At 53.1% G+C, this 20,660-nt stretch overlaps 4 protein-coding genes and 1 pseudogene across 4 annotated transcripts in view; all 5 read right to left on the reverse strand.

Moving 5' to 3' along the window:
- Nucleotides 1-2,757, reverse strand: part of LOC106898968 (tripartite motif-containing protein 7-like) — a 34,310-nt gene extending 31,553 nt beyond the window's left edge. Inside the window, exons 1-2 of the mRNA XM_014960585.1 lie at nt 2,279-2,757; nt 1,816-1,911 (exon numbers count right to left, since the gene is read on the reverse strand). Of these exons, the coding sequence (XP_014816071.1) occupies nt 1,816-1,911; nt 2,279-2,698 (516 nt within the window). The 5' untranslated portion in view covers nt 2,699-2,757. The remainder of the gene's footprint in view (nt 1-1,815; nt 1,912-2,278) is intronic.
- Nucleotides 2,758-3,901: 1,144 nt separating this feature from the next.
- On the reverse strand, nt 3,902-5,298 carry LOC106898964 (annotated as a pseudogene).
- Nucleotides 5,299-6,442: 1,144 nt separating this feature from the next.
- On the reverse strand, nt 6,443-9,773 carry LOC106898965 (tripartite motif-containing protein 7-like). Its single transcript, XM_014960576.1, has 7 exons — nt 9,295-9,773; nt 8,832-8,927; nt 8,359-8,589; nt 8,184-8,206; nt 7,790-7,905; nt 7,301-7,476; nt 6,443-7,212 (listed from the first exon to the last, which is right to left on the reverse strand). Exons 1-7 carry the CDS (start codon nt 9,712-9,714, stop codon nt 6,700-6,702), a joined length of 1,575 nt encoding a protein of 524 aa, XP_014816062.1. The 5' UTR covers nt 9,715-9,773; the 3' UTR covers nt 6,443-6,699.
- Nucleotides 9,774-10,907: 1,134 nt separating this feature from the next.
- On the reverse strand, nt 10,908-14,248 carry LOC106898966 (tripartite motif-containing protein 7-like). The gene is made up of 7 exons (XM_014960579.1): nt 13,770-14,248; nt 13,307-13,402; nt 12,834-13,064; nt 12,659-12,681; nt 12,265-12,380; nt 11,776-11,951; nt 10,908-11,687 (listed from the first exon to the last, which is right to left on the reverse strand). The coding sequence occupies exons 1-7, from the start codon at nt 14,187-14,189 to the stop codon at nt 11,175-11,177; spliced, it is 1,575 nt and encodes a 524-aa protein (XP_014816065.1). The 5' UTR covers nt 14,190-14,248; the 3' UTR covers nt 10,908-11,174.
- A 3,267-nt stretch (nt 14,249-17,515) lies between these two features.
- LOC106898971 (tripartite motif-containing protein 15-like) lies at nt 17,516-20,654 on the reverse strand. The gene is made up of 7 exons (XM_014960588.1): nt 20,649-20,654; nt 19,922-20,017; nt 19,442-19,672; nt 19,267-19,289; nt 18,873-18,988; nt 18,384-18,559; nt 17,516-18,295 (listed from the first exon to the last, which is right to left on the reverse strand). The coding sequence occupies exons 3-7, from the start codon at nt 19,622-19,624 to the stop codon at nt 17,783-17,785; spliced, it is 1,011 nt and encodes a 336-aa protein (XP_014816074.1). The 5' UTR covers nt 19,625-19,672; nt 19,922-20,017; nt 20,649-20,654; the 3' UTR covers nt 17,516-17,782.
- Between the last annotated feature and the right edge of the window lie 6 nt (nt 20,655-20,660).

The following is a 20,660-nucleotide window of genomic DNA, read 5'->3' on the forward strand; positions in this document are numbered from 1 at the left end:
GGTCCGTACTCTCCATCTCCCCAATCAGTGTGCCCAGCCTCGTGGTCTCCTCAAAAAGCCTCTGGAGGATTTATTCATGGGCTTTTGTTATCTCTGTGTCCAGCTGCTCCAGCTGGGCCAGAAGAGAAGACTCCTGCTTCTCCAGAAACTCGTGCATCTTCCTGTATGTCCTCACAATCTCCTGCTTTTCAGCTTTTGTCCTCTCCTGCCAAGGAGAAGCCAAGCAGGGAAAGGGCAGCAGAGAGCAGGAGAAGAGAATCAAGGGTCAAGAGTGGGCCATGCCTCAGTGGGAGCCACCAAGAAGAAGCATTTGGGGAAGATACAAACCCCCTCTCCCTTCCCCACAGCCCTTGAGCATCACCCAAACCTCAGGGGGAGGAGGAGGAGGAGGAGATGTTCCTCCTTTCTTCCCACACCGTCTGCCCAGGAAAAATGATGGGCACCTACAGTGTGGTCCTTGAGCCTGTCTTGTCTGTCCTTCATGGAAGATTGAAGTGCCTCTTGCTCTGATTTCAGAAGGTGCAGTTGGGTCTCCGTTTGTTTCTGAGAGGAAGGAAAGAAGTCCTCTGTGGAATGGCATTGTGGTCTGGCAGCCTCAGCAGAAGCACCGGGGAACTCTTGGTGGCTCTTGGGGTAAGTGTTGGCAGAGTTTTGGGACGCCCATGACTGTTTCAAGGTGATTTACCTCCCCTTTTTCCTTTTTTTTTTTTTTTCTTTTTCTCTTTGGAGGTAGGTCAAGGCAGTTTCAGGGATCTGTGGGGTGGGAAAAGGGCTGAGGATCTCTCCCTCTCCTTTCCTATCGATCTTCAGCAGAGCTGACCCTAACTAGGGACTCATGATCATCTTCACCTATCAACAACACCAAGAGCTTCTGGACCTTTGTGCCTCAACACACCCATAACCCCCTCACCTTGTACTCCTGGGCAGCTTCACCCATGGGAACCACAGAATGGTCACGGTGCATCTTGGACTTGTCACACACGAGGCAGATGAGCCTTTTATCATCTTGGCAGAAGAGCTTCAGGGGTTCCTGGTGCTCCTCACAGACGTTCTCCTCTCCTTCCACCTCTCTGACTGGTTGCAGGTTCAATCTCTTGGCTGCTTCAATAACGTTGGACAACTCCCAGTTGGGGCGGAGGCTCTTCTGGTCCCCCGTCTCCCTGCACTGGGGGCAGGAGAAGTTGGTGGTCAGTCCTTCCCAGGTTTCAGTGATGCACGACCGGCAAAAGCTGTGCCCGCAGTGGATGGATACGGGGTCTTGGAATATTCCCAGGCAGATGGAGCAGCAGGATTCATCCTGGAGCATTTCCAGAGGCGTCCTGGCTGCCATGAAGAGCCACCTTCGGAGCTTCAGTCTCCAAGTTTGTTTCGATTTTGAAGAAAGAGGAAGGAGAGAGATTTCCTGGTTCTACACCATTGGTTACTCTGAGACCCAGCCCCTTCCCAGCAGGGCTTCAGGCCATACATTAACTTAGATTGCTCTGGCCAGAAGAGAAGACTCCTGCTTCTCCAGAAACTCGTGCATCTTCCTGTATGTCCTCACAATCTCCTGCTTTTCAGCTTTTGTCCTCTCCTGCCAAGGAGAAGCCAAGCAGGGAAAGGGCAGCAGAGAGCAGGAGAAGAGCATCAAGGGTCAAGGGTGGGCTGTGCCTCAGTGGGAGCCACCAAGAAGAGGCATTTGGGGAAGATACAAACCCCTTCTCCCTTCCCCACAGCCCTTGAGCATCACCCAAACCTCAGGGGGAGGAGGAGGAGGAGGAGATGTTCCTCCTTTCTTCCCACACCGTCTGCCCAGGAAAACTGATGGGCACCTACAGTGTGGTCCTTGAGTCTGTCTTGTCTGTCCTTCATGGAAGATTGAAGTGCCTCTTGCTCTGATTTCAGAAGGTGCAGTTGGGTCTCCGTTTGTTTCTGAGAGGAAGGAAAGAAGTCCTCTGTGGAATGGCATTGTGGTCTGGCAGCCTCAGCAGAAGCACCGGGGAACTCTTGGTGGCTCTTGGGGTAAGTGTTGGCAGAGTTTTGGGACGCCCATGACTGTTTCAAGGTGATTTACCTCCCCTTTTTCCTTTTTTTTTTTTTTTCTTTTTCTCTTTGGAGGTAGGTCAAGGCAGTTTCAGGGATCTGTGGGGTGGGAAAAGGGCTGAGGATCTCTCCCTCTCCTTTCCTATCGATCTTCAGCAGAGCTGACCCTAACTAGGGACTCATGATCATCTTCACCTATCAACAACACCAAGAGCTTCTGGACCTTTGTGCCTCAACACACCCATAACCCCCTCACCTTGTACTCCTGGGCAGCTTCACCCATGGGAACCACAGAATGGTCACGGTGCATCTTGGACTTGTCACACACGAGGCAGATGAGCCTTTTATCATCTTGGCAGAAGAGCTTCAGGGGTTCCTGGTGCTCCTCACAGACGTTCTCCTCTCCTTCCACCTCTCTGACTGGTTGCAGGTTCAATCTCTTGGCTGCTTCAATAACGTTGGACAACTCCCAGTTGGGGCGGAGGCTCTTCTGGTCCCCCGTCTCCCTGCACTGGGGGCAGGAGAAGTTGGTGGTCAGTCCTTCCCAGGTTTCAGTGATGCACGACCGGCAAAAGCTGTGCCCGCAGTGGATGGATACGGGGTCTTGGAATATTCCCAGGCAGATGGAGCAGCAGGATTCATCCTGGAGCATTTCCAGAGGCGTCCTGGCTGCCATGAAGAGCCACCTTCGGAGCTTCAGTCTCCAAGTTTGTTTCGATTTTGAAGAAAGAGGAAGGAGAGAGATTTCCTGGTTCTACACCATTGGTTACTCTGAGACCCAGCCCCTTCCCAGCAGGGCTTCAGACAATAGAGTCATTTATATTGCTCTGGGATGTAGCAGTTGGACAGCTGAGGAGGAAGGGAATTGGAGACGCCCATCTCATTTTAACTCTTTCCTGGAGGCGCTGGGATTTCTCAGTCTCCAAAGCCACTTCCAATCCATGGAGTCCGGTGGCATTTGGTGACTCAAGAGCAGCTGGAAGAGGAGTTTCAGGCCCTGGTGGCACCTCAGAGAAGTTGTGGTGCAGCTGGGGGTGGGAGACAAGCAGTGGCTGAAACTGCCTCTGACATGTGAGGGGGGACAGGACGTGGCCAGGGCTTGGGGAGAACCTCATCCCCTTTCAGTAGGGGCTCTGTAGGGCTGTTTGGGAGGACTCCAGCCTCTCTTGGGTCACCTGAAGGGTTCAAATGTGCAGAGCAGGGCCTTCATGTCTGTCAGAAGCAATTTCTGCCGCTCCTGTCCTCATGGAGATCAGCTTTGCCTTTGGGCAAGGGCGTGGGACTGGATGGTCTGTAAGGTCCCTTCCAACCCAAAACCTCCTGTGATATCTACCCCATATGGGGTTGCTCCCCTCCAGCACCACAGGTGAGGCCAATATCTGGGTATGGGGACCAGTTTGAGGCTTTCCAGTATGATGGGTGGGGCAAAGAGGGTGAGGAGACCAAACTCAAGCCCAGGATTGACGGGGAAAGACTACAGTGATGCAGCCTGGAAAGAAGGAGGATCAAAACGCTGCCAGAGCCCAAGGGGATTAGAGAGAGGGCAGAGCCCATTATCAGATCCCCTCCAGTGCCCCTTATTACACCTTGTTAATTGTTTAATTACCGATTGAGACTGGGAAAAGAGGGTTCCTGGGGCCATAGGCATCCTCACCCTGCTCTTATCTGCTTTCCCAGGCAGGGACCTCTGGGACAAGAGGAGGACTTGATGGACCTTCACCTGGACCCCTGGGTCTCATCTCCCTGTGCAGTGGGTTTTGGAGAGGAACAGAAATGACTTTCCCTTGCCTCAGTTCTCTTAAGCGACTTCCAAAGACAACCTCGCAGGAAATACAAATCCCATAATAAAAGGCACACACACAAGGCAGAAACGGTTTAGAATTGAACTTTTATCTCCTCATCAGGGCAAGTTTGCAGCCACCCTGTAACAGCCATGTAGTGATTAAACAGCGATTGAAAGATCAAAATCGAATTGAAGGCACAGAAATGCTCCCAGTTTGCACAGAAGGAAAATAACCTGAACACCGCTCCCCTTTCCTGTCCCTTTGGTGGGATTGGGACAAAACCCAGCCCCTGGTTTCTTTCCTAAGGGTAATTCGAGGGCTTTGGGGGTTGGGATTTTTTTTGTCCTGTGCCTTAGGGAAGAAGTTTGAGTTGAGCACCCCCAATCACCACAAACCATGGGAAGACTCTCTCCCCTTGGAAAGATGCCCGATTAAAAGCAAAGATCTGTTCTTTGCTCTCGGCATCAAAAAACACCACCCTCCCTTTCTCATAGTCCAAGCAGATTCGTATCCTCTTGGGGACTCTGCGTAGTGTCAAGGGGGTGGCATAAGGAGAGGTCAGAGCCTCGTACCCATCATGGGTATGACGCAGAGCCCATACCCCTTCATCAGGCTTCAGGCACAAACCATGGCCTCTTGGAATTGACTCCTTGACCACCCCGAGGGCCCACGAGCCTTCTCTGTGGACCTCCACGTCCCATCGGTGCCACCCCGATGTGAAGCCCCTTGAGCCCAGAACACAGGGATGAAATTTGAACCTCCCCGGGTTGGAGGGCAGATCCTGCTTATAACGCTCCCACCGCACGAGCTTGCAGTCTTCTGAAAGATATAGACTGGCGTTGGCCGTCTCTGGGTCCAGCGTCATCTGTGCTGGAGGTGGAGAGAGAGTCAGGCTCATGGCAGCAGATTTGGGGGGAAACAGGGCTCTTTCTCTCCCTTCCCGTCCCTCTGACCTGATTGGGACCCCTCCAGGCATCCTCTGGTGGTGGGACCAAGATGTTAGAAGAGGGAAAGGAGGCAGCTGAGGACTTCAGATCAATCTTTGGGGGCAACAGAGCCATTTCATATGATGGCTTGTCACACACGAGGCAGATGAGCCTTTTATCATCTTGGCAGAAGAGCTTCAGGGGTTCCTGGTGCTCCTCACAGACGTTCTCCTCTCCTTCCACCTCTCTGACTGGTTGCAGGTTCAATCTCTTGGCTGCTTCAATAACGTTGGACAACTCCCAGTTGGGGCGGAGGCTCTTCTGGTCCCCCGTCTCCCTGCACTGGGGGCAGGAGAAGTTGGTGGTCAGTCCTTCCCAGGTTTCAGTGATGCACGACCGGCAAAAGCTGTGCCCGCAGTGGATGGATACGGGGTCTTGGAATATTCCCAGGCAGATGGAGCAGCAGGATTCATCCTGGAGCATTTCCAGAGGCGTCCTGGCTGCCATGAAGAGCCACCTTCGGAGCTTCAGTCTCCAAGTTTGTTTCGATTTTGAAGAAAGAGGAAGGAGAGAGATTTCCTGGTTCTACACCATTGGTTACTCTGAGACCCAGCCCCTTCCCAGCAGGGCTTCAGACAATAGAGTCATTTATATTGCTCTGGGATGTAGCAGTTGGACAGCTGAGGAGGAAGGGAATTGGAGACGCCCATCTCATTTTAACTCTTTCCTGGAGGCGCTGGGATTTCTCAGTCTCCAAAGCCACTTCCAATCCATGGAGTCCGGTGGCATTTGGTGACTCAAGAGCAGCTGGAAGAGGAGTTTCAGGCCCTGGTGGCACCTCAGAGAAGTTGTGGTGCAGCTGGGGGTGGGAGACAAGCAGTGGCTGAAACTGCCTCTGACATGTGAGGGGGGACAGGACGTGGCCAGGGCTTGGGGAGAACCTCATCCCCTTTCAGTAGGGGCTCTGTAGGGCTGTTTGGGAGGACTCCAGCCTCTCTTGGGTCACCTGAAGGGTTCAAATGTGCAGAGCAGGGCCTTCATGTCTGTCAGAAGCAATTTCTGCCGCTCCTGTCCTCATGGAGATCAGCTTTGCCTTTGGGCAAGGGCGTGGGACTGGATGGTCTGTAAGGTCCCTTCCAACCCAAAACCTCCTGTGATATCTACCCCATATGGGGTTGCTCCCCTCCAGCACCACAGGTGAGGCCAATATCTGGGTATGGGGACCAGTTTGAGGCTTTCCAGTATGATGGGTGGGGCAAAGAGGGTGAGGAGACCAAACTCAAGCCCAGGATTGACGGGGAAAGACTACAGTGATGCAGCCTGGAAAGAAGGAGGATCAAAACGCTGCCAGAGCCCAAGGGGATTAGAGAGAGGGCAGAGCCCATTATCAGATCCCCTCCAGTGCCCCTTATTACACCTTGTTAATTGTTTAATTACCGATTGAGACTGGGAAAAGAGGGTTCCTGGGGCCATAGGCATCCTCACCCTGCTCTTATCTGCTTTCCCAGGCAGGGACCTCTGGGACAAGAGGAGGACTTGATGGACCTTCACCTGGACCCCTGGGTCTCATCTCCCTGTGCAGTGGGTTTTGGAGAGGAACAGAAATGACTTTCCCTTGCCTCAGTTCTCTTAAGCGACTTCCAAAGACAACCTCGCAGGAAATACAAATCCCATAATAAAAGGCACACACACAAGGCAGAAACGGTTTAGAATTGAACTTTTATCTCCTCATCAGGGCAAGTTTGCAGCCACCCTGTAACAGCCATGTAGTGATTAAACAGCGATTGAAAGATCAAAATCGAATTGAAGGCACAGAAATGCTCCCAGTTTGCACAGAAGGAAAATAACCTGAACACCGCTCCCCTTTCCTGTCCCTTTGGTGGGATTGGGACAAAACCCAGCCCCTGGTTTCTTTCCTAAGGGTAATTCGAGGGCTTTGGGGGTTGGGATTTTTTTTGTCCTGTGCCTTAGGGAAGAAGTTTGAGTTGAGCACCCCCAATCACCACAAACCATGGGAAGACTCTCTCCCCTTGGAAAGATGCCCGATTAAAAGCAAAGATCTGTTCTTTGCTCTCGGCATCAAAAAACACCACCCTCCCTTTCTCATAGTCCAAGCAGATTCGTATCCTCTTGGGGACTCTGCGTAGTGTCAAGGGGGTGGCATAAGGAGAGGTCAGAGCCTCGTACCCATCATGGGTATGACGCAGAGCCCATACCCCTTCATCAGGCTTCAGGCACAAACCATGGCCTCTTGGAATTGACTCCTTGACCACCCCGAGGGCCCACGAGCCTTCTCTGTGGACCTCCACGTCCCATCGGTGCCACCCCGATGTGAAGCCCCTTGAGCCCAGAACACAGGGATGAAATTTGAACCTCCCCGGGTTGGAGGGCAGATCCTGCTTATAACGCTCCCACCGCACGAGCTTGCAGTCTTCTGAAAGATATAGACTGGCGTTGGCCGTCTCTGGGTCCAGCGTCATCTGTGCTGGAGGTGGAGAGAGAGTCAGGCTCATGGCAGCAGATTTGGGGGGAAACAGGGCTCTTTCTCTCCCTTCCCGTCCCTCTGACCTGATTGGGACCCCTCCAGGCATCCTCTGGTGGTGGGACCAAGATGTTAGAAGAGGGAAAGGAGGCAGCTGAGGACTTCAGATCAATCTTTGGGGGCAACAGAGCCATTTCATATGATGGCTTAGTTGGGCACACGTTTGGTTCACTTGTCACATGACTCTCAAACTCCAGGAAATCTAGTGGGAAGAGACAAATGGGAGAGGCAGAAAGATCAGTTGGTCTGATTGTGGGTTTCTGCAAAAGTCCTGAGAGTCAGGAACAGGCTTGGGGGAAGGTCGAGAAACTTGAGGAGGCAGAGGAGAAGAGGAGGAGGACAGGCAGGGAACATCAGACCAACGCTCGCTGCTCGTTCTCTGTCTCCTTGTGGGATCTTGAAAGAAATAACCCCTCATTCAGCACCCAGGATGCCTTTCTTTCCCCTGGCTTCACTCCAGCCCTCCCCACCAAGAAGCATGATGACATAGGCCTTTCTGGACCTGCCCTCAGTACCTTGGAATTTCTCCAGAATTTCCTTGATATTTGGGTTCTTCTCGGTGAAACCAGAGAATTTGTTTTCCAGCTCCGGGGAAATCTGGAGTGAGTGGGAGAGCGTTTCCCTCTGGCCCCTGGAAGGGAAGAGGGGATGGATTTACACCTGGTTGGACTTTGCTGCTCCGTGTTTTCTCAGCACTCGCTGCTCCTGCCTCCTGCCAGCCCGGGTCCAAATTCATCATTCATTCAGGAGAGAGAGGCAGAGCCCTCCTTCCAACCCCTCCGGTGGCCTCGGTCAACTCCAAGGGCTGTACTGCAGAAGAGCCAACCCGTCCCCAAGTGCTTTCTCCCCGTGTCCTGCCACAGAGCTACTCTGTGGTGGTGACATGGTGACAGGAGAAGGACCACAGACCTGCTCAAGGTGGTTCCAATGTCCTGGAAGAGAGAGAAGAAGAGACTCAGTGAGATGGAACACCTCCCCTTGGAGTACCGGGGTCCCACTCTAAGGAAGTCCCTCTTGGAGCGGGGGCTGGAGACCAAGCTCAAGGTGGGCCTTCCCAGCCAGTTTGGAAAGCCTGGGCTCTCACCTTCAGGAGCTGCCAGTCTGGCTGCTGGTACGTCCTCTCCATCTCCCCAATCAGTGTGCCCAGCCTCGTTGTCTCCTCCAAAAGCCTCTGGAGGATTTCTTCATGGGCTTTTGTTATCTCTGTGTCCAGCTGCTCCAGCTGGGCCAGAAGAGAAGACTCCTGCTTCTCCAGAAACTCGTGCATCTTCCTGTATGTCCTCACAATCTCCTGCTTTTCAGCTTTTGTCCTCTCCTGCCAAGGAGAAGCCAAGCAGGGAAAGGGCAGCAGAGAGCAGGAGAAGAGCATCAAGGGTCAAGGGTGGGCTGTGCCTCAGTGGGAGCCACCAAGAAGAGGCATTTGGGGAAGATACAAACCCCTTCTCCCTTCCCCACAGCCCTTGAGCATCACCCAAACCTCAGGGGGAGGAGGAGGAGGAGGAGATGTTCCTCCTTTCTTCCCACACCGTCTGCCCAGGAAAAATGATGGGCACCTACAGTGTGGTCCTTGAGCCTGTCTTGTCTGTCCTTCATGGAAGATTGAAGTGCCTCTTGCTCTGATTTCAGAAGGTGCAGTTGGGTCTCCGTTTGTTTCTGAGAGGAAGGAAAGAAGTCCTCTGTGGAATGGCATTGTGGTCTGGCAGCCTCAGCAGAAGCACCGGGGAACTCTTGGTGGCTCTTGGGGTAAGTGTTGGCAGAGTTTTGGGACGCCCATGACTGTTTCAAGGTGATTTACCTCCCCTTTTTCCTTTTTTTTTTTTTTTCTTTTTCTCTTTGGAGGTAGGTCAAGGCAGTTTCAGGGATCTGTGGGGTGGGAAAAGGGCTGAGGATCTCTCCCTCTCCTTTCCTATCGATCTTCAGCAGAGCTGACCCTAACTAGGGACTCATGATCATCTTCACCTATCAACAACACCAAGAGCTTCTGGACCTTTGTGCCTCAACACACCCATAACCCCCTCACCTTGTACTCCTGGGCAGCTTCACCCATGGGAACCACAGAATGGTCACGGTGCATCTTGGACTTGTCACACACGAGGCAGATGAGCCTTTTATCATCTTGGCAGAAGAGCTTCAGGGGTTCCTGGTGCTCCTCACAGACGTTCTCCTCTCCTTCCACCTCTCTGACTGGTTGCAGGTTCAATCTCTTGGCTGCTTCAATAACGTTGGACAACTCCCAGTTGGGGCGGAGGCTCTTCTGGTCCCCCGTCTCCCTGCACTGGGGGCAGGAGAAGTTGGTGGTCAGTCCTTCCCAGGTTTCAGTGATGCACGACCGGCAAAAGCTGTGCCCGCAGTGGATGGATACGGGGTCTTGGAATATTCCCAGGCAGATGGAGCAGCAGGATTCATCCTGGAGCATTTCCAGAGGCGTCCTGGCTGCCATGAAGAGCCACCTTCGGAGCTTCAGTCTCCAAGTTTGTTTCGATTTTGAAGAAAGAGGAAGGAGAGAGATTTCCTGGTTCTACACCATTGGTTACTCTGAGACCCAGCCCCTTCCCAGCAGGGCTTCAGACAATAGAGTCATTTATATTGCTCTGGGATGTAGCAGTTGGACAGCTGAGGAGGAAGGGAATTGGAGACGCCCATCTCATTTTAACTCTTTCCTGGAGGCGCTGGGATTTCTCAGTCTCCAAAGCCACTTCCAATCCATGGAGTCCGGTGGCATTTGGTGACTCAAGAGCAGCTGGAAGAGGAGTTTCAGGCCCTGGTGGCACCTCAGAGAAGTTGTGGTGCAGCTGGGGGTGGGAGACAAGCAGTGGCTGAAACTGCCTCTGACATGTGAGGGGGGACAGGACGTGGCCAGGGCTTGGGGAGAACCTCATCCCCTTTCAGTAGGGGCTCTGTAGGGCTGTTTGGGAGGACTCCAGCCTCTCTTGGGTCACCTGAAGGGTTCAAATGTGCAGAGCAGGGCCTTCATGTCTGTCAGAAGCAATTTCTGCCGCTCCTGTCCTCATGGAGATCAGCTTTGCCTTTGGGCAAGGGCGTGGGACTGGATGGTCTGTAAGGTCCCTTCCAACCCAAAACCTCCTGTGATATCTACCCCATATGGGGTTGCTCCCCTCCAGCACCACAGGTGAGGCCAATATCTGGGTATGGGGACCAGTTTGAGGCTTTCCAGTATGATGGGTGGGGCAAAGAGGGTGAGGAGACCAAACTCAAGCCCAGGATTGACGGGGAAAGACTACAGTGATGCAGCCTGGAAAGAAGGAGGATCAAAACGCTGCCAGAGCCCAAGGGGATTAGAGAGAGGGCAGAGCCCATTATCAGATCCCCTCCAGTGCCCCTTATTACACCTTGTTAATTGTTTAATTACCGATTGAGACTGGGAAAAGAGGGTTCCTGGGGCCATAGGCATCCTCACCCTGCTCTTATCTGCTTTCCCAGGCAGGGACCTCTGGGACAAGAGGAGGACTTGATGGACCTTCACCTGGACCCCTGGGTCTCATCTCCCTGTGCAGTGGGTTTTGGAGAGGAACAGAAATGACTTTCCCTTGCCTCAGTTCTCTTAAGCGACTTCCAAAGACAACCTCGCAGGAAATACAAATCCCATAATAAAAGGCACACACACAAGGCAGAAACGGTTTAGAATTGAACTTTTATCTCCTCATCAGGGCAAGTTTGCAGCCACCCTGTAACAGCCATGTAGTGATTAAACAGCGATTGAAAGATCAAAATCGAATTGAAGGCACAGAAATGCTCCCAGTTTGCACAGAAGGAAAATAACCTGAACACCGCTCCCCTTTCCTGTCCCTTTGGTGGGATTGGGACAAAACCCAGCCCCTGGTTTCTTTCCTAAGGGTAATTCGAGGGCTTTGGGGGTTGGGATTTTTTTTGTCCTGTGCCTTAGGGAAGAAGTTTGAGTTGAGCACCCCCAATCACCACAAACCATGGGAAGACTCTCTCCCCTTGGAAAGATGCCCGATTAAAAGCAAAGATCTGTTCTTTGCTCTCGGCATCAAAAAACACCACCCTCCCTTTCTCATAGTCCAAGCAGATTCGTATCCTCTTGGGGACTCTGCGTAGTGTCAAGGGGGTGGCATAAGGAGAGGTCAGAGCCTCGTACCCATCATGGGTATGACGCAGAGCCCATACCCCTTCATCAGGCTTCAGGCACAAACCATGGCCTCTTGGAATTGACTCCTTGACCACCCCGAGGGCCCACGAGCCTTCTCTGTGGACCTCCACGTCCCATCGGTGCCACCCCGATGTGAAGCCCCTTGAGCCCAGAACACAGGGATGAAATTTGAACCTCCCCGGGTTGGAGGGCAGATCCTGCTTATAACGCTCCCACCGCACGAGCTTGCAGTCTTCTGAAAGATATAGACTGGCGTTGGCCGTCTCTGGGTCCAGCGTCATCTGTGCTGGAGGTGGAGAGAGAGTCAGGCTCATGGCAGCAGATTTGGGGGGAAACAGGGCTCTTTCTCTCCCTTCCCGTCCCTCTGACCTGATTGGGACCCCTCCAGGCATCCTCTGGTGGTGGGACCAAGATGTTAGAAGAGGGAAAGGAGGCAGCTGAGGACTTCAGATCAATCTTTGGGGGCAACAGAGCCATTTCATATGATGGCTTAGTTGGGCACACGTTTGGTTCACTTGTCACATGACTCTCAAACTCCAGGAAATCTAGTGGGAAGAGACAAATGGGAGAGGCAGAAAGATCAGTTGGTCTGATTGTGGGTTTCTGCAAAAGTCCTGAGAGTCAGGAACAGGCTTGGGGGAAGGTCGAGAAACTTGAGGAGGCAGAGGAGAAGAGGAGGAGGACAGGCAGGGAACATCAGACCAACGCTCGCTGCTCGTTCTCTGTCTCCTTGTGGGATCTTGAAAGAAATAACCCCTCATTCAGCACCCAGGATGCCTTTCTTTCCCCTGGCTTCACTCCAGCCCTCCCCACCAAGAAGCATGATGACATAGGCCTTTCTGGACCTGCCCTCAGTACCTTGGAATTTCTCCAGAATTTCCTTGATATTTGGGTTCTTCTCGGTGAAACCAGAGAATTTGTTTTCCAGCTCCGGGGAAATCTGGAGTGAGTGGGAGAGCGTTTCCCTCTGGCCCCTGGAAGGGAAGAGGGGATGGATTTACACCTGGTTGGACTTTGCTGCTCCGTGTTTTCTCAGCACTCGCTGCTCCTGCCTCCTGCCAGCCCGGGTCCAAATTCATCATTCATTCAGGAGAGAGAGGCAGAGCCCTCCTTCCAACCCCTCCGGTGGCCTCGGTCAACTCCAAGGGCTGTACTGCAGAAGAGCCAACCCGTCCCCAAGTGCTTTCTCCCCGTGTCCTGCCACAGAGCTACTCTGTGGTGGTGACATGGTGACAGGAGAAGGACCACAGACCTGCTCAAGGTGGTTCCAATGTCCTGGAAGAGAGAGAAGAAGAGACTCAGTGAGATGGAACACCTCCCCTTGGAGTACCGGGGTCCCACTCTAAGGAAGTCCCTCTTGGAGCGGGGGCTGGAGACCAAGCTCAAGGTGGGCCTTCCCAGCCAGTTTGGAAAGCCTGGGCTCTCACCTTCAGGAGCTGCCAGTCTGGCTGCTGGTACGTCCTCTCCATCTCCCCAATCAGTGTGCCCAGCCTCGTTGTCTCCTCCAAAAGCCTCTGGAGGATTTCTTCATGGGCTTTTGTTATCTCTGTGTCCAGCTGCTCCAGCTGGGCCAGAAGAGAAGACTCCTGCTTCTCCAGAAACTCGTGCATCTTCCTGTATGTCCTCACAATCTCCTGCTTTTCAGCTTTTGTCCTCTCCTGCCAAGGAGAAGCCAAGCAGGGAAAGGGCAGCAGAGAGCAGGAGAAGAGCATCAAGGGTCAAGGGTGGGCTGTGCCTCAGTGGGAGCCACCAAGAAGAGGCATTTGGGGAAGATACAAACCCCTTCTCCCTTCCCCACAGCCCTTGAGCATCACCCAAACCTCAGGGGGAGGAGGAGGAGGAGGAGATGTTCCTCCTTTCTTCCCACACCGTCTGCCCAGGAAAAATGATGGGCACCTACAGTGTGGTCCTTGAGCCTGTCTTGTCTGTCCTTCATGGAAGATTGAAGTGCCTCTTGCTCTGATTTCAGAAGGTGCAGTTGGGTCTCCGTTTGTTTCTGAGAGGAAGGAAAGAAGTCCTCTGTGGAATGGCATTGTGGTCTGGCAGCCTCAGCAGAAGCACCGGGGAACTCTTGGTGGCTCTTGGGGTAAGTGTTGGCAGAGTTTTGGGACGCCCATGACTGTTTCAAGGTGATTTACCTCCCCTTTTTCCTTTTTTTTTTTTTTTCTTTTTCTCTTTGGAGGTAGGTCAAGGCAGTTTCAGGGATCTGTGGGGTGGGAAAAGGGCTGAGGATCTCTCCCTCTCCTTTCCTATCGATCTTCAGCAGAGCTGACCCTAACTAGGGACTCATGATCATCTTCACCTATCAACAACACCAAGAGCTTCTGGACCTTTGTGCCTCAACACACCCATAACCCCCTCACCTTGTACTCCTGGGCAGCTTCACCCATGGGAACCACAGAATGGTCACGGTGCATCTTGGACTTGTCACACACGAGGCAGATGAGCCTTTTATCATCTTGGCAGAAGAGCTTCAGGGGTTCCTGGTGCTCCTCACAGACGTTCTCCTCTCCTTCCACCTCTCTGACTGGTTGCAGGTTCAATCTCTTGGCTGCTTCAATAACGTTGGACAACTCCCAGTTGGGGCGGAGGCTCTTCTGGTCCCCCGTCTCCCTGCACTGGGGGCAGGAGAAGTTGGTGGTCAGTCCTTCCCAGGTTTCAGTGATGCACGACCGGCAAAAGCTGTGCCCGCAGTGGATGGATACGGGGTCTTGGAATATTCCCAGGCAGATGGAGCAGCAGGATTCATCCTGGAGCATTTCCAGAGGCGTCCTGGCTGCCATGAAGAGCCACCTTCGGAGCTTCAGTCTCCAAGTTTGTTTCGATTTTGAAGAAAGAGGAAGGAGAGAGATTTCCTGGTTCTACACCATTGGTTACTCTGAGACCCAGCCCCTTCCCAGCAGGGCTTCAGACAATAGAGTCATTTATATTGCTCTGGGATGTAGCAGTTGGACAGCTGAGGAGGAAGGGAATTGGAGACGCCCATCTCATTTTAACTCTTTCCTGGAGGCGCTGGGATTTCTCAGTCTCCAAAGCCACTTCCAATCCATGGAGTCCGGTGGCATTTGGTGACTCAAGAGCAGCTGGAAGAGGAGTTTCAGGCCCTGGTGGCACCTCAGAGAAGTTGTGGTGCAGCTGGGGGTGGGAGACAAGCAGTGGCTGAAACTGCCTCTGACATGTGAGGGGGGACAGGACGTGGCCAGGGCTTGGGGAGAACCTCATCCCCTTTCAGTAGGGGCTCTGTAGGGCTGTTTGGGAGGACTCCAGCCTCTCTTGGGTCACCTGAAGGGTTCAAATGTGCAGAGCAGGGCCTTCATGTCTGTCAGAAGCAATTTCTGCCGCTCCTGTCCTCATGGAGATCAGCTTTGCCTTTGGGCAAGGGCGTGGGACTGGATGGTCTGTAAGGTCCCTTCCAACCCAAAACCTCCTGTGATATCTACCCCATATGGGGTTGCTCCCCTCCAGCACCACAGGTGAGGCCAATATCTGGGTATGGGGACCAGTTTGAGGCTTTCCAGTATGATGGGTGGGGCAAAGAGGGTGAGGAGACCAAACTCAAGCCCAGGATTGACGGGGAAAGACTACAGTGATGCAGCCTGGAAAGAAGGAGGATCAAAACGCTGCCAGAGCCCAAGGGGATTAGAGAGAGGGCAGAGCCCATTATCAGATCCCCTCCAGTGCCCCTTATTACACCTTGTTAATTGTTTAATTACCGATTGAGACTGGGAAAAGAGGGTTCCTGGGGCCATAGGCATCCTCACCCTGCTCTTATCTGCTTTCCCAGGCAGGGACCTCTGGGACAAGAGGAGGACTTGATGGACCTTCACCTGGACCCCTGGGTCTCATCTCCCTGTGCAGTGGGTTTTGGAGAGGAACAGAAATGACTTTCCCTTGCCTCAGTTCTCTTAAGCGACTTCCAAAGACAACCTCGCAGGAAATACAAATCCCATAATAAAAGGCACACACACAAGGCAGAAACGGTTTAGAATTGAACTTTTATCTCCTCATCAGGGCAAGTTTGCAGCCACCCTGTAACAGCCATGTAGTGATTAAACAGCGATTGAAAGATCAAAATCGAATTGAAGGCACAGAAATGCTCCCAGTTTGCACAGAAGGAAAATAACCTGAACACCGCTCCCCTTTCCTGTCCCTTTGGTGGGATTGGGACAAAACCCAGCCCCTGGTTTCTTTCCTAAGGGTAATTCGAGGGCTTTGGGGGTTGGGATTTTTTTTGTCCTGTGCCTTAGGGAAGAAGTTTGAGTTGAGCACCCCCAATCACCACAAACCATGGGAAGACTCTCTCCCCTTGGAAAGATGCCCGATTAAAAGCAAAGATCTGTTCTTTGCTCTCGGCATCAAAAAACACCACCCTCCCTTTCTCATAGTCCAAGCAGATTCGTATCCTCTTGGGGACTCTGCGTAGTGTCAAGGGGGTGGCATAAGGAGAGGTCAGAGCCTCGTACCCATCATGGGTATGACGCAGAGCCCATACCCCTTCATCAGGCTTCAGGCACAAACCATGGCCTCTTGGAATTGACTCCTTGACCACCCCGAGGGCCCACGAGCCTTCTCTGTGGACCTCCACGTCCCATCGGTGCCACCCCGATGTGAAGCCCCTTGAGCCCAGAACACAGGGATGAAATTTGAACCTCCCCGGGTTGGAGGGCAGATCCTGCTTATAACGCTCCCACCGCACGAGCTTGCAGTCTTCTGAAAGATATAGACTGGCGTTGGCCGTCTCTGGGTCCAGCGTCATCTGTGCTGGAGGTGGAGAGAGAGTCAGGCTCATGGCAGCAGATTTGGGGGGAAACAGGGCTCTTTCTCTCCCTTCCCGTCCCTCTGACCTGATTGGGACCCCTCCAGGCATCCTCTGGTGGTGGGACCAAGATGTTAGAAGAGGGAAAGGAGGCAGCTGAGGACTTCAGATCAATCTTTGGGGGCAACAGAGCCATTTCATATGATGGCTTAGTTGGGCACACGTTTGGTTCACTTGTCACATGACTCTCAAACTCCAGGAAATCTAGTGGGAAGAGACAAATGGGAGAGGCAGAAAGATCAGTTGGTCTGATTGTGGGTTTCTGCAAAAGTCCTGAGAGTCAGGAACAGGCTTGGGGGAAGGTCGAGAAACTTGAGGAGGCAGAGGAGAAGAGGAGGAGGACAGGCAGGGAACATCAGACCAACGCTCGCTGCTCGTTCTCTGTCTCCTTGTGGGATCTTGAAAGAAATAACCCCTCATTCAGCACCCAGGATGCCTTTCTTTCCCCTGGCTTCACTCCAGCCCTCCCCACCAAGAAGCATGATGACATAGGCCTTTCTGGACCTGCCCTCAGTACCTTGGAATTTCTCCAGAATTTCCTTGATATTTGGGTTCTTCTCGGTGAAACCAGAGAATTTGTTTTCCAGCTCCGGGGAAATCTGGAGTGAGTGGGAGAGCGTTTCCCTCTGGCCCCTGGAAGGGAAGAGGGGATGGATTTACACCTGGTTGGACTTTGCTGCTCCGTGTTTTCTCAGCACTCGCTGCTCCTGCCTCCTGCCAGCCCGGGTCCAAATTCATCATTCATTCAGGAGAGAGAGGCAGAGCCCTCCTTCCAACCCCTCCGGTGGCCTCGGTCAACTCCAAGGGCTGTACTGCAGAAGAGCCAACCCGTCCCCAAGTGCTTTCTCCCCGTGTCCTGCCACAGAGCTACTCTGTGGTGGTGACATGGTGACAGGAGAAGGACCACAGACCTGCTCAAGGTGGTTCCAATGTCCTGGAAGAGAGAGAAGAAGAGACTCAGTGAGATGGAACACCTCCCCTTGGAGTACCGGGGTCCCACTCTAAGGAAGTCCCTCTTGGAGCGGGGGCTGGAGACCAAGCTCAAGGTGGGCCTTCCCAGCCAGTTTGGAAAGCCTGGGCTCTCACCTTCAGGAGCTCCAGGCAGGGACCTCTGGGACAAGAGGAGGACTTGATGGACCTTCACCTGGACCCCTGGGTCTCATCTCCCTGTGCAGTGGGTTTTGGAGAGGAACAGAAATGACTTTCCCTTGCCTCAGTTCTCTTAAGCGACTTCCAAAGACAACCTCGCAGGAAATACAAATCCCATAATAAAAGGCACACACACAAGGCAGAAACGGTTTAGAATTGAACTTTTATCTCCTCATCAGGGCAAGTTTGCAGCCACCCTGTAACAGCCATGTAGTGATTAAACAGCGATTGAAAGATCAAAATCGAATTGAAGGCACAGAAATGCTCCCAGTTTGCACAGAAGGAAAATAACCTGAACACCGCTCCCCTTTCCTGTCCCTTTGGTGGGATTGGGACAAAACCCAGCCCCTGGTTTCTTTCCTAAGGGTAATTCGAGGGCTTTGGGGGTTGGGATTTTTTTTGTCCTGTGCCTTAGGGAAGAAGTTTGAGTTGAGCACCCCCAATCACCACAAACCATGGGAAGACTCTCTCCCCTTGGAAAGATGCCCGATTAAAAGCAAAGATCTGTTCTTTGCTCTCGGCATCAAAAAACACCACCCTCCCTTTCTCATAGTCCAAGCAGATTCGTATCCTCTTGGGGACTCTGCGTAGTGTCAAGGGGGTGGCATAAGGAGAGGTCAGAGCCTCGTACCCATCATGGGTATGACGCAGAGCCCATACCCCTTCATCAGGCTTCAGGCACAAACCATGGCCTCTTGGAATTGACTCCTTGACCACCCCGAGGGCCCACGAGCCTTCTCTGTGGACCTCCACGTCCCATCGGTGCCACCCCGATGTGAAGCCCCTTGAGCCCAGAACACAGGGATGAAATTTGAACCTCCCCGGGTTGGAGGGCAGATCCTGCTTATAACGCTCCCACCGCACGAGCTTGCAGTCTTCTGAAAGATATAGACTGGCGTTGGCCGTCTCTGGGTCCAGCGTCATCTGTGCTGGAGGTGGAGAGAGAGTCAGGCTCATGGCAGCAGATTTGGGGGGAAACAGGGCTCTTTCTCTCCCTTCCCGTCCCTCTGACCTGATTGGGACCCCTCCAGGCATCCTCTGGTGGTGGGACCAAGATGTTAGAAGAGGGAAAGGAGGCAGCTGAGGACTTCAGATCAATCTTTGGGGGCAACAGAGCCATTTCATATGATGGCTTAGTTGGGCACACGTTTGGTTCACTTGTCACATGACTCTCAAACTCCAGGAAATCTAGTGGGAAGAGACAAATGGGAGAGGCAGAAAGATCAGTTGGTCTGATTGTGGGTTTCTGCAAAAGTCCTGAGAGTCAGGAACAGGCTTGGGGGAAGGTCGAGAAACTTGAGGAGGCAGAGGAGAAGAGGAGGAGGACAGGCAGGGAACATCAGACCAACGCTCGCTGCTCGTTCTCTGTCTCCTTGTGGGATCTTGAAAGAAATAACCCCTCATTCAGCACCCAGGATGCCTTTCTTTCCCCTGGCTTCACTCCAGCCCTCCCCACCAAGAAGCATGATGACATAGGCCTTTCTGGACCTGCCCTCAGTACCTTGGAATTTCTCCAGAATTTCCTTGATATTTGGGTTCTTCTCGGTGAAACCAGAGAATTTGTTTTCCAGCTCCGGGGAAATCTGGAGTGAGTGGGAGAGCGTTTCCCTCTGGCCCCTGGAAGGGAAGAGGGGATGGATTTACACCTGGTTGGACTTTGCTGCTCCGTGTTTTCTCAGCACTCGCTGCTCCTGCCTCCTGCCAGCCCGGGTCCAAATTCATCATTCATTCAGGAGAGAGAGGCAGAGCCCTCCTTCCAACCCCTCCGGTGGCCTCGGTCAACTCCAAGGGCTGTACTGCAGAAGAGCCAACCCGTCCCCAAGTGCTTTCTCCCCGTGTCCTGCCACAGAGCTACTCTGTGGTGGTGACATGGTGACAGGAGAAGGACCACAGACCTGCTCAAGGTGGTTCCAATGTCCTGGAAGAGAGAGAAGAAGAGACTCAGTGAGATGGAACACCTCCCCTTGGAGTACCGGGGTCCCACTCTAAGGAAGTCCCTCTTGGAGCGGGGGCTGGAGACCAAGCTCAAGGTGGGCCTTCCCAGCCAGTTTGGAAAGCCTGGGCTCTCACCTTCAGGAGCTGCCAGTCTGGCTGCTGGTACGTCCTCTCCACCTCCCCAATCAGCATGCCCAGCCTCGTCGTCTCCTCCAAAAGCCTCTGGAGGATTTCTTCATGGGCTTTCCTTATCTCTATGTCCAGCTGCTCCAGCTGGGCCAGAAGAGAGGACTCCTCTTGGTCCAGGAACTCATGCATCTTCCTATATGTCCTCACAATCTCCTGCTTTGCAGCTTCTGTCCTCTCCTGCCAAGGGCAAGCCCAAAGGGGGAAAGGGCAGCAGAGAGCAGGAGAAGAGAATCAAGGGTCAAGAGTGGGCCATGCCTCAGTGGGAGCCACCAAGAAGAAGCATTTGGGGAAGATACAAACCCCCTCTCCCTTCCCCACAGCCCTTGAGCATCACCCAAACCTCAGGGGGAGGAGGAGGAGGAGGAGGAGGAGATGTTCCTCCTTTCTTCCCCCACCCTCTGCCCAGGAAAACTGATGGGCACCTACAGTGTGGTCCTTGAGTCTGTCTTGTGTGTCCTTCACGGAAGATTGAAGCGCCTCTTGCTCTGATTTCAGAAGGTGCAGTTGGGTCTCAATTTGTTTCTGAGAGGAGAGAAAGAAAGAAGTCTCCTGTGGAATGGCATGGTGGTCTGGCAGCCTCAGCAGAAGCACCGGGGAACTCCTGGTGGCTCTTGGAATAAGTGTTGGCAGAGTATTGGGACCCCCGTGACTGTTACAAGGCCATTTATCTCCCCCTGTTTTTTCCTTTTTTGCCTTTTTGTATTTTCACAAAGGTCAAGGAGTTTTCAGGGAGCTGTGGGGTGGGAGAAGGGCTTAGGATCTAATTCTGTCCTTTCTTACTGATCTTCAGCAGAGCTGACCTTGAGAAGGGACCCCCACCCCAGAGGACAGAGCCATTGATGCAGTCTTAGAGGGATTGTGGTGGGGAGAAATCTTATGCCTCTGTTTCCTACCCTCCCCTAAGCCCCTGCTCGTGGCTAAACCCTGGGGGAGAGGACCCCTTGGTCCCCAAGAGCGTGGTGCTCCTACGTCCACCTCTTCCTCAGGGCAGGCAATGCCACCTCAAGGATTGGGATCAAGAGACAAGGATGGGTGAGTCCACAGGGGGTTTATTGCACAAGCCAAAGGCTCTACAGAGATCTCTACCCATCAAGAGCACCAACATCAGGAGCTTCCAGTCCTTTGTGCCTCAACATACCCATAACCCCCTCACCTTGCACTCCTG

Source organism: Calidris pugnax, unplaced genomic scaffold, assembly GCF_001431845.1.
Source record: "Calidris pugnax isolate Ruff unplaced genomic scaffold, ASM143184v1 scaffold562, whole genome shotgun sequence".
NCBI lineage: Eukaryota > Metazoa > Chordata > Aves > Charadriiformes > Scolopacidae > Calidris > Calidris pugnax.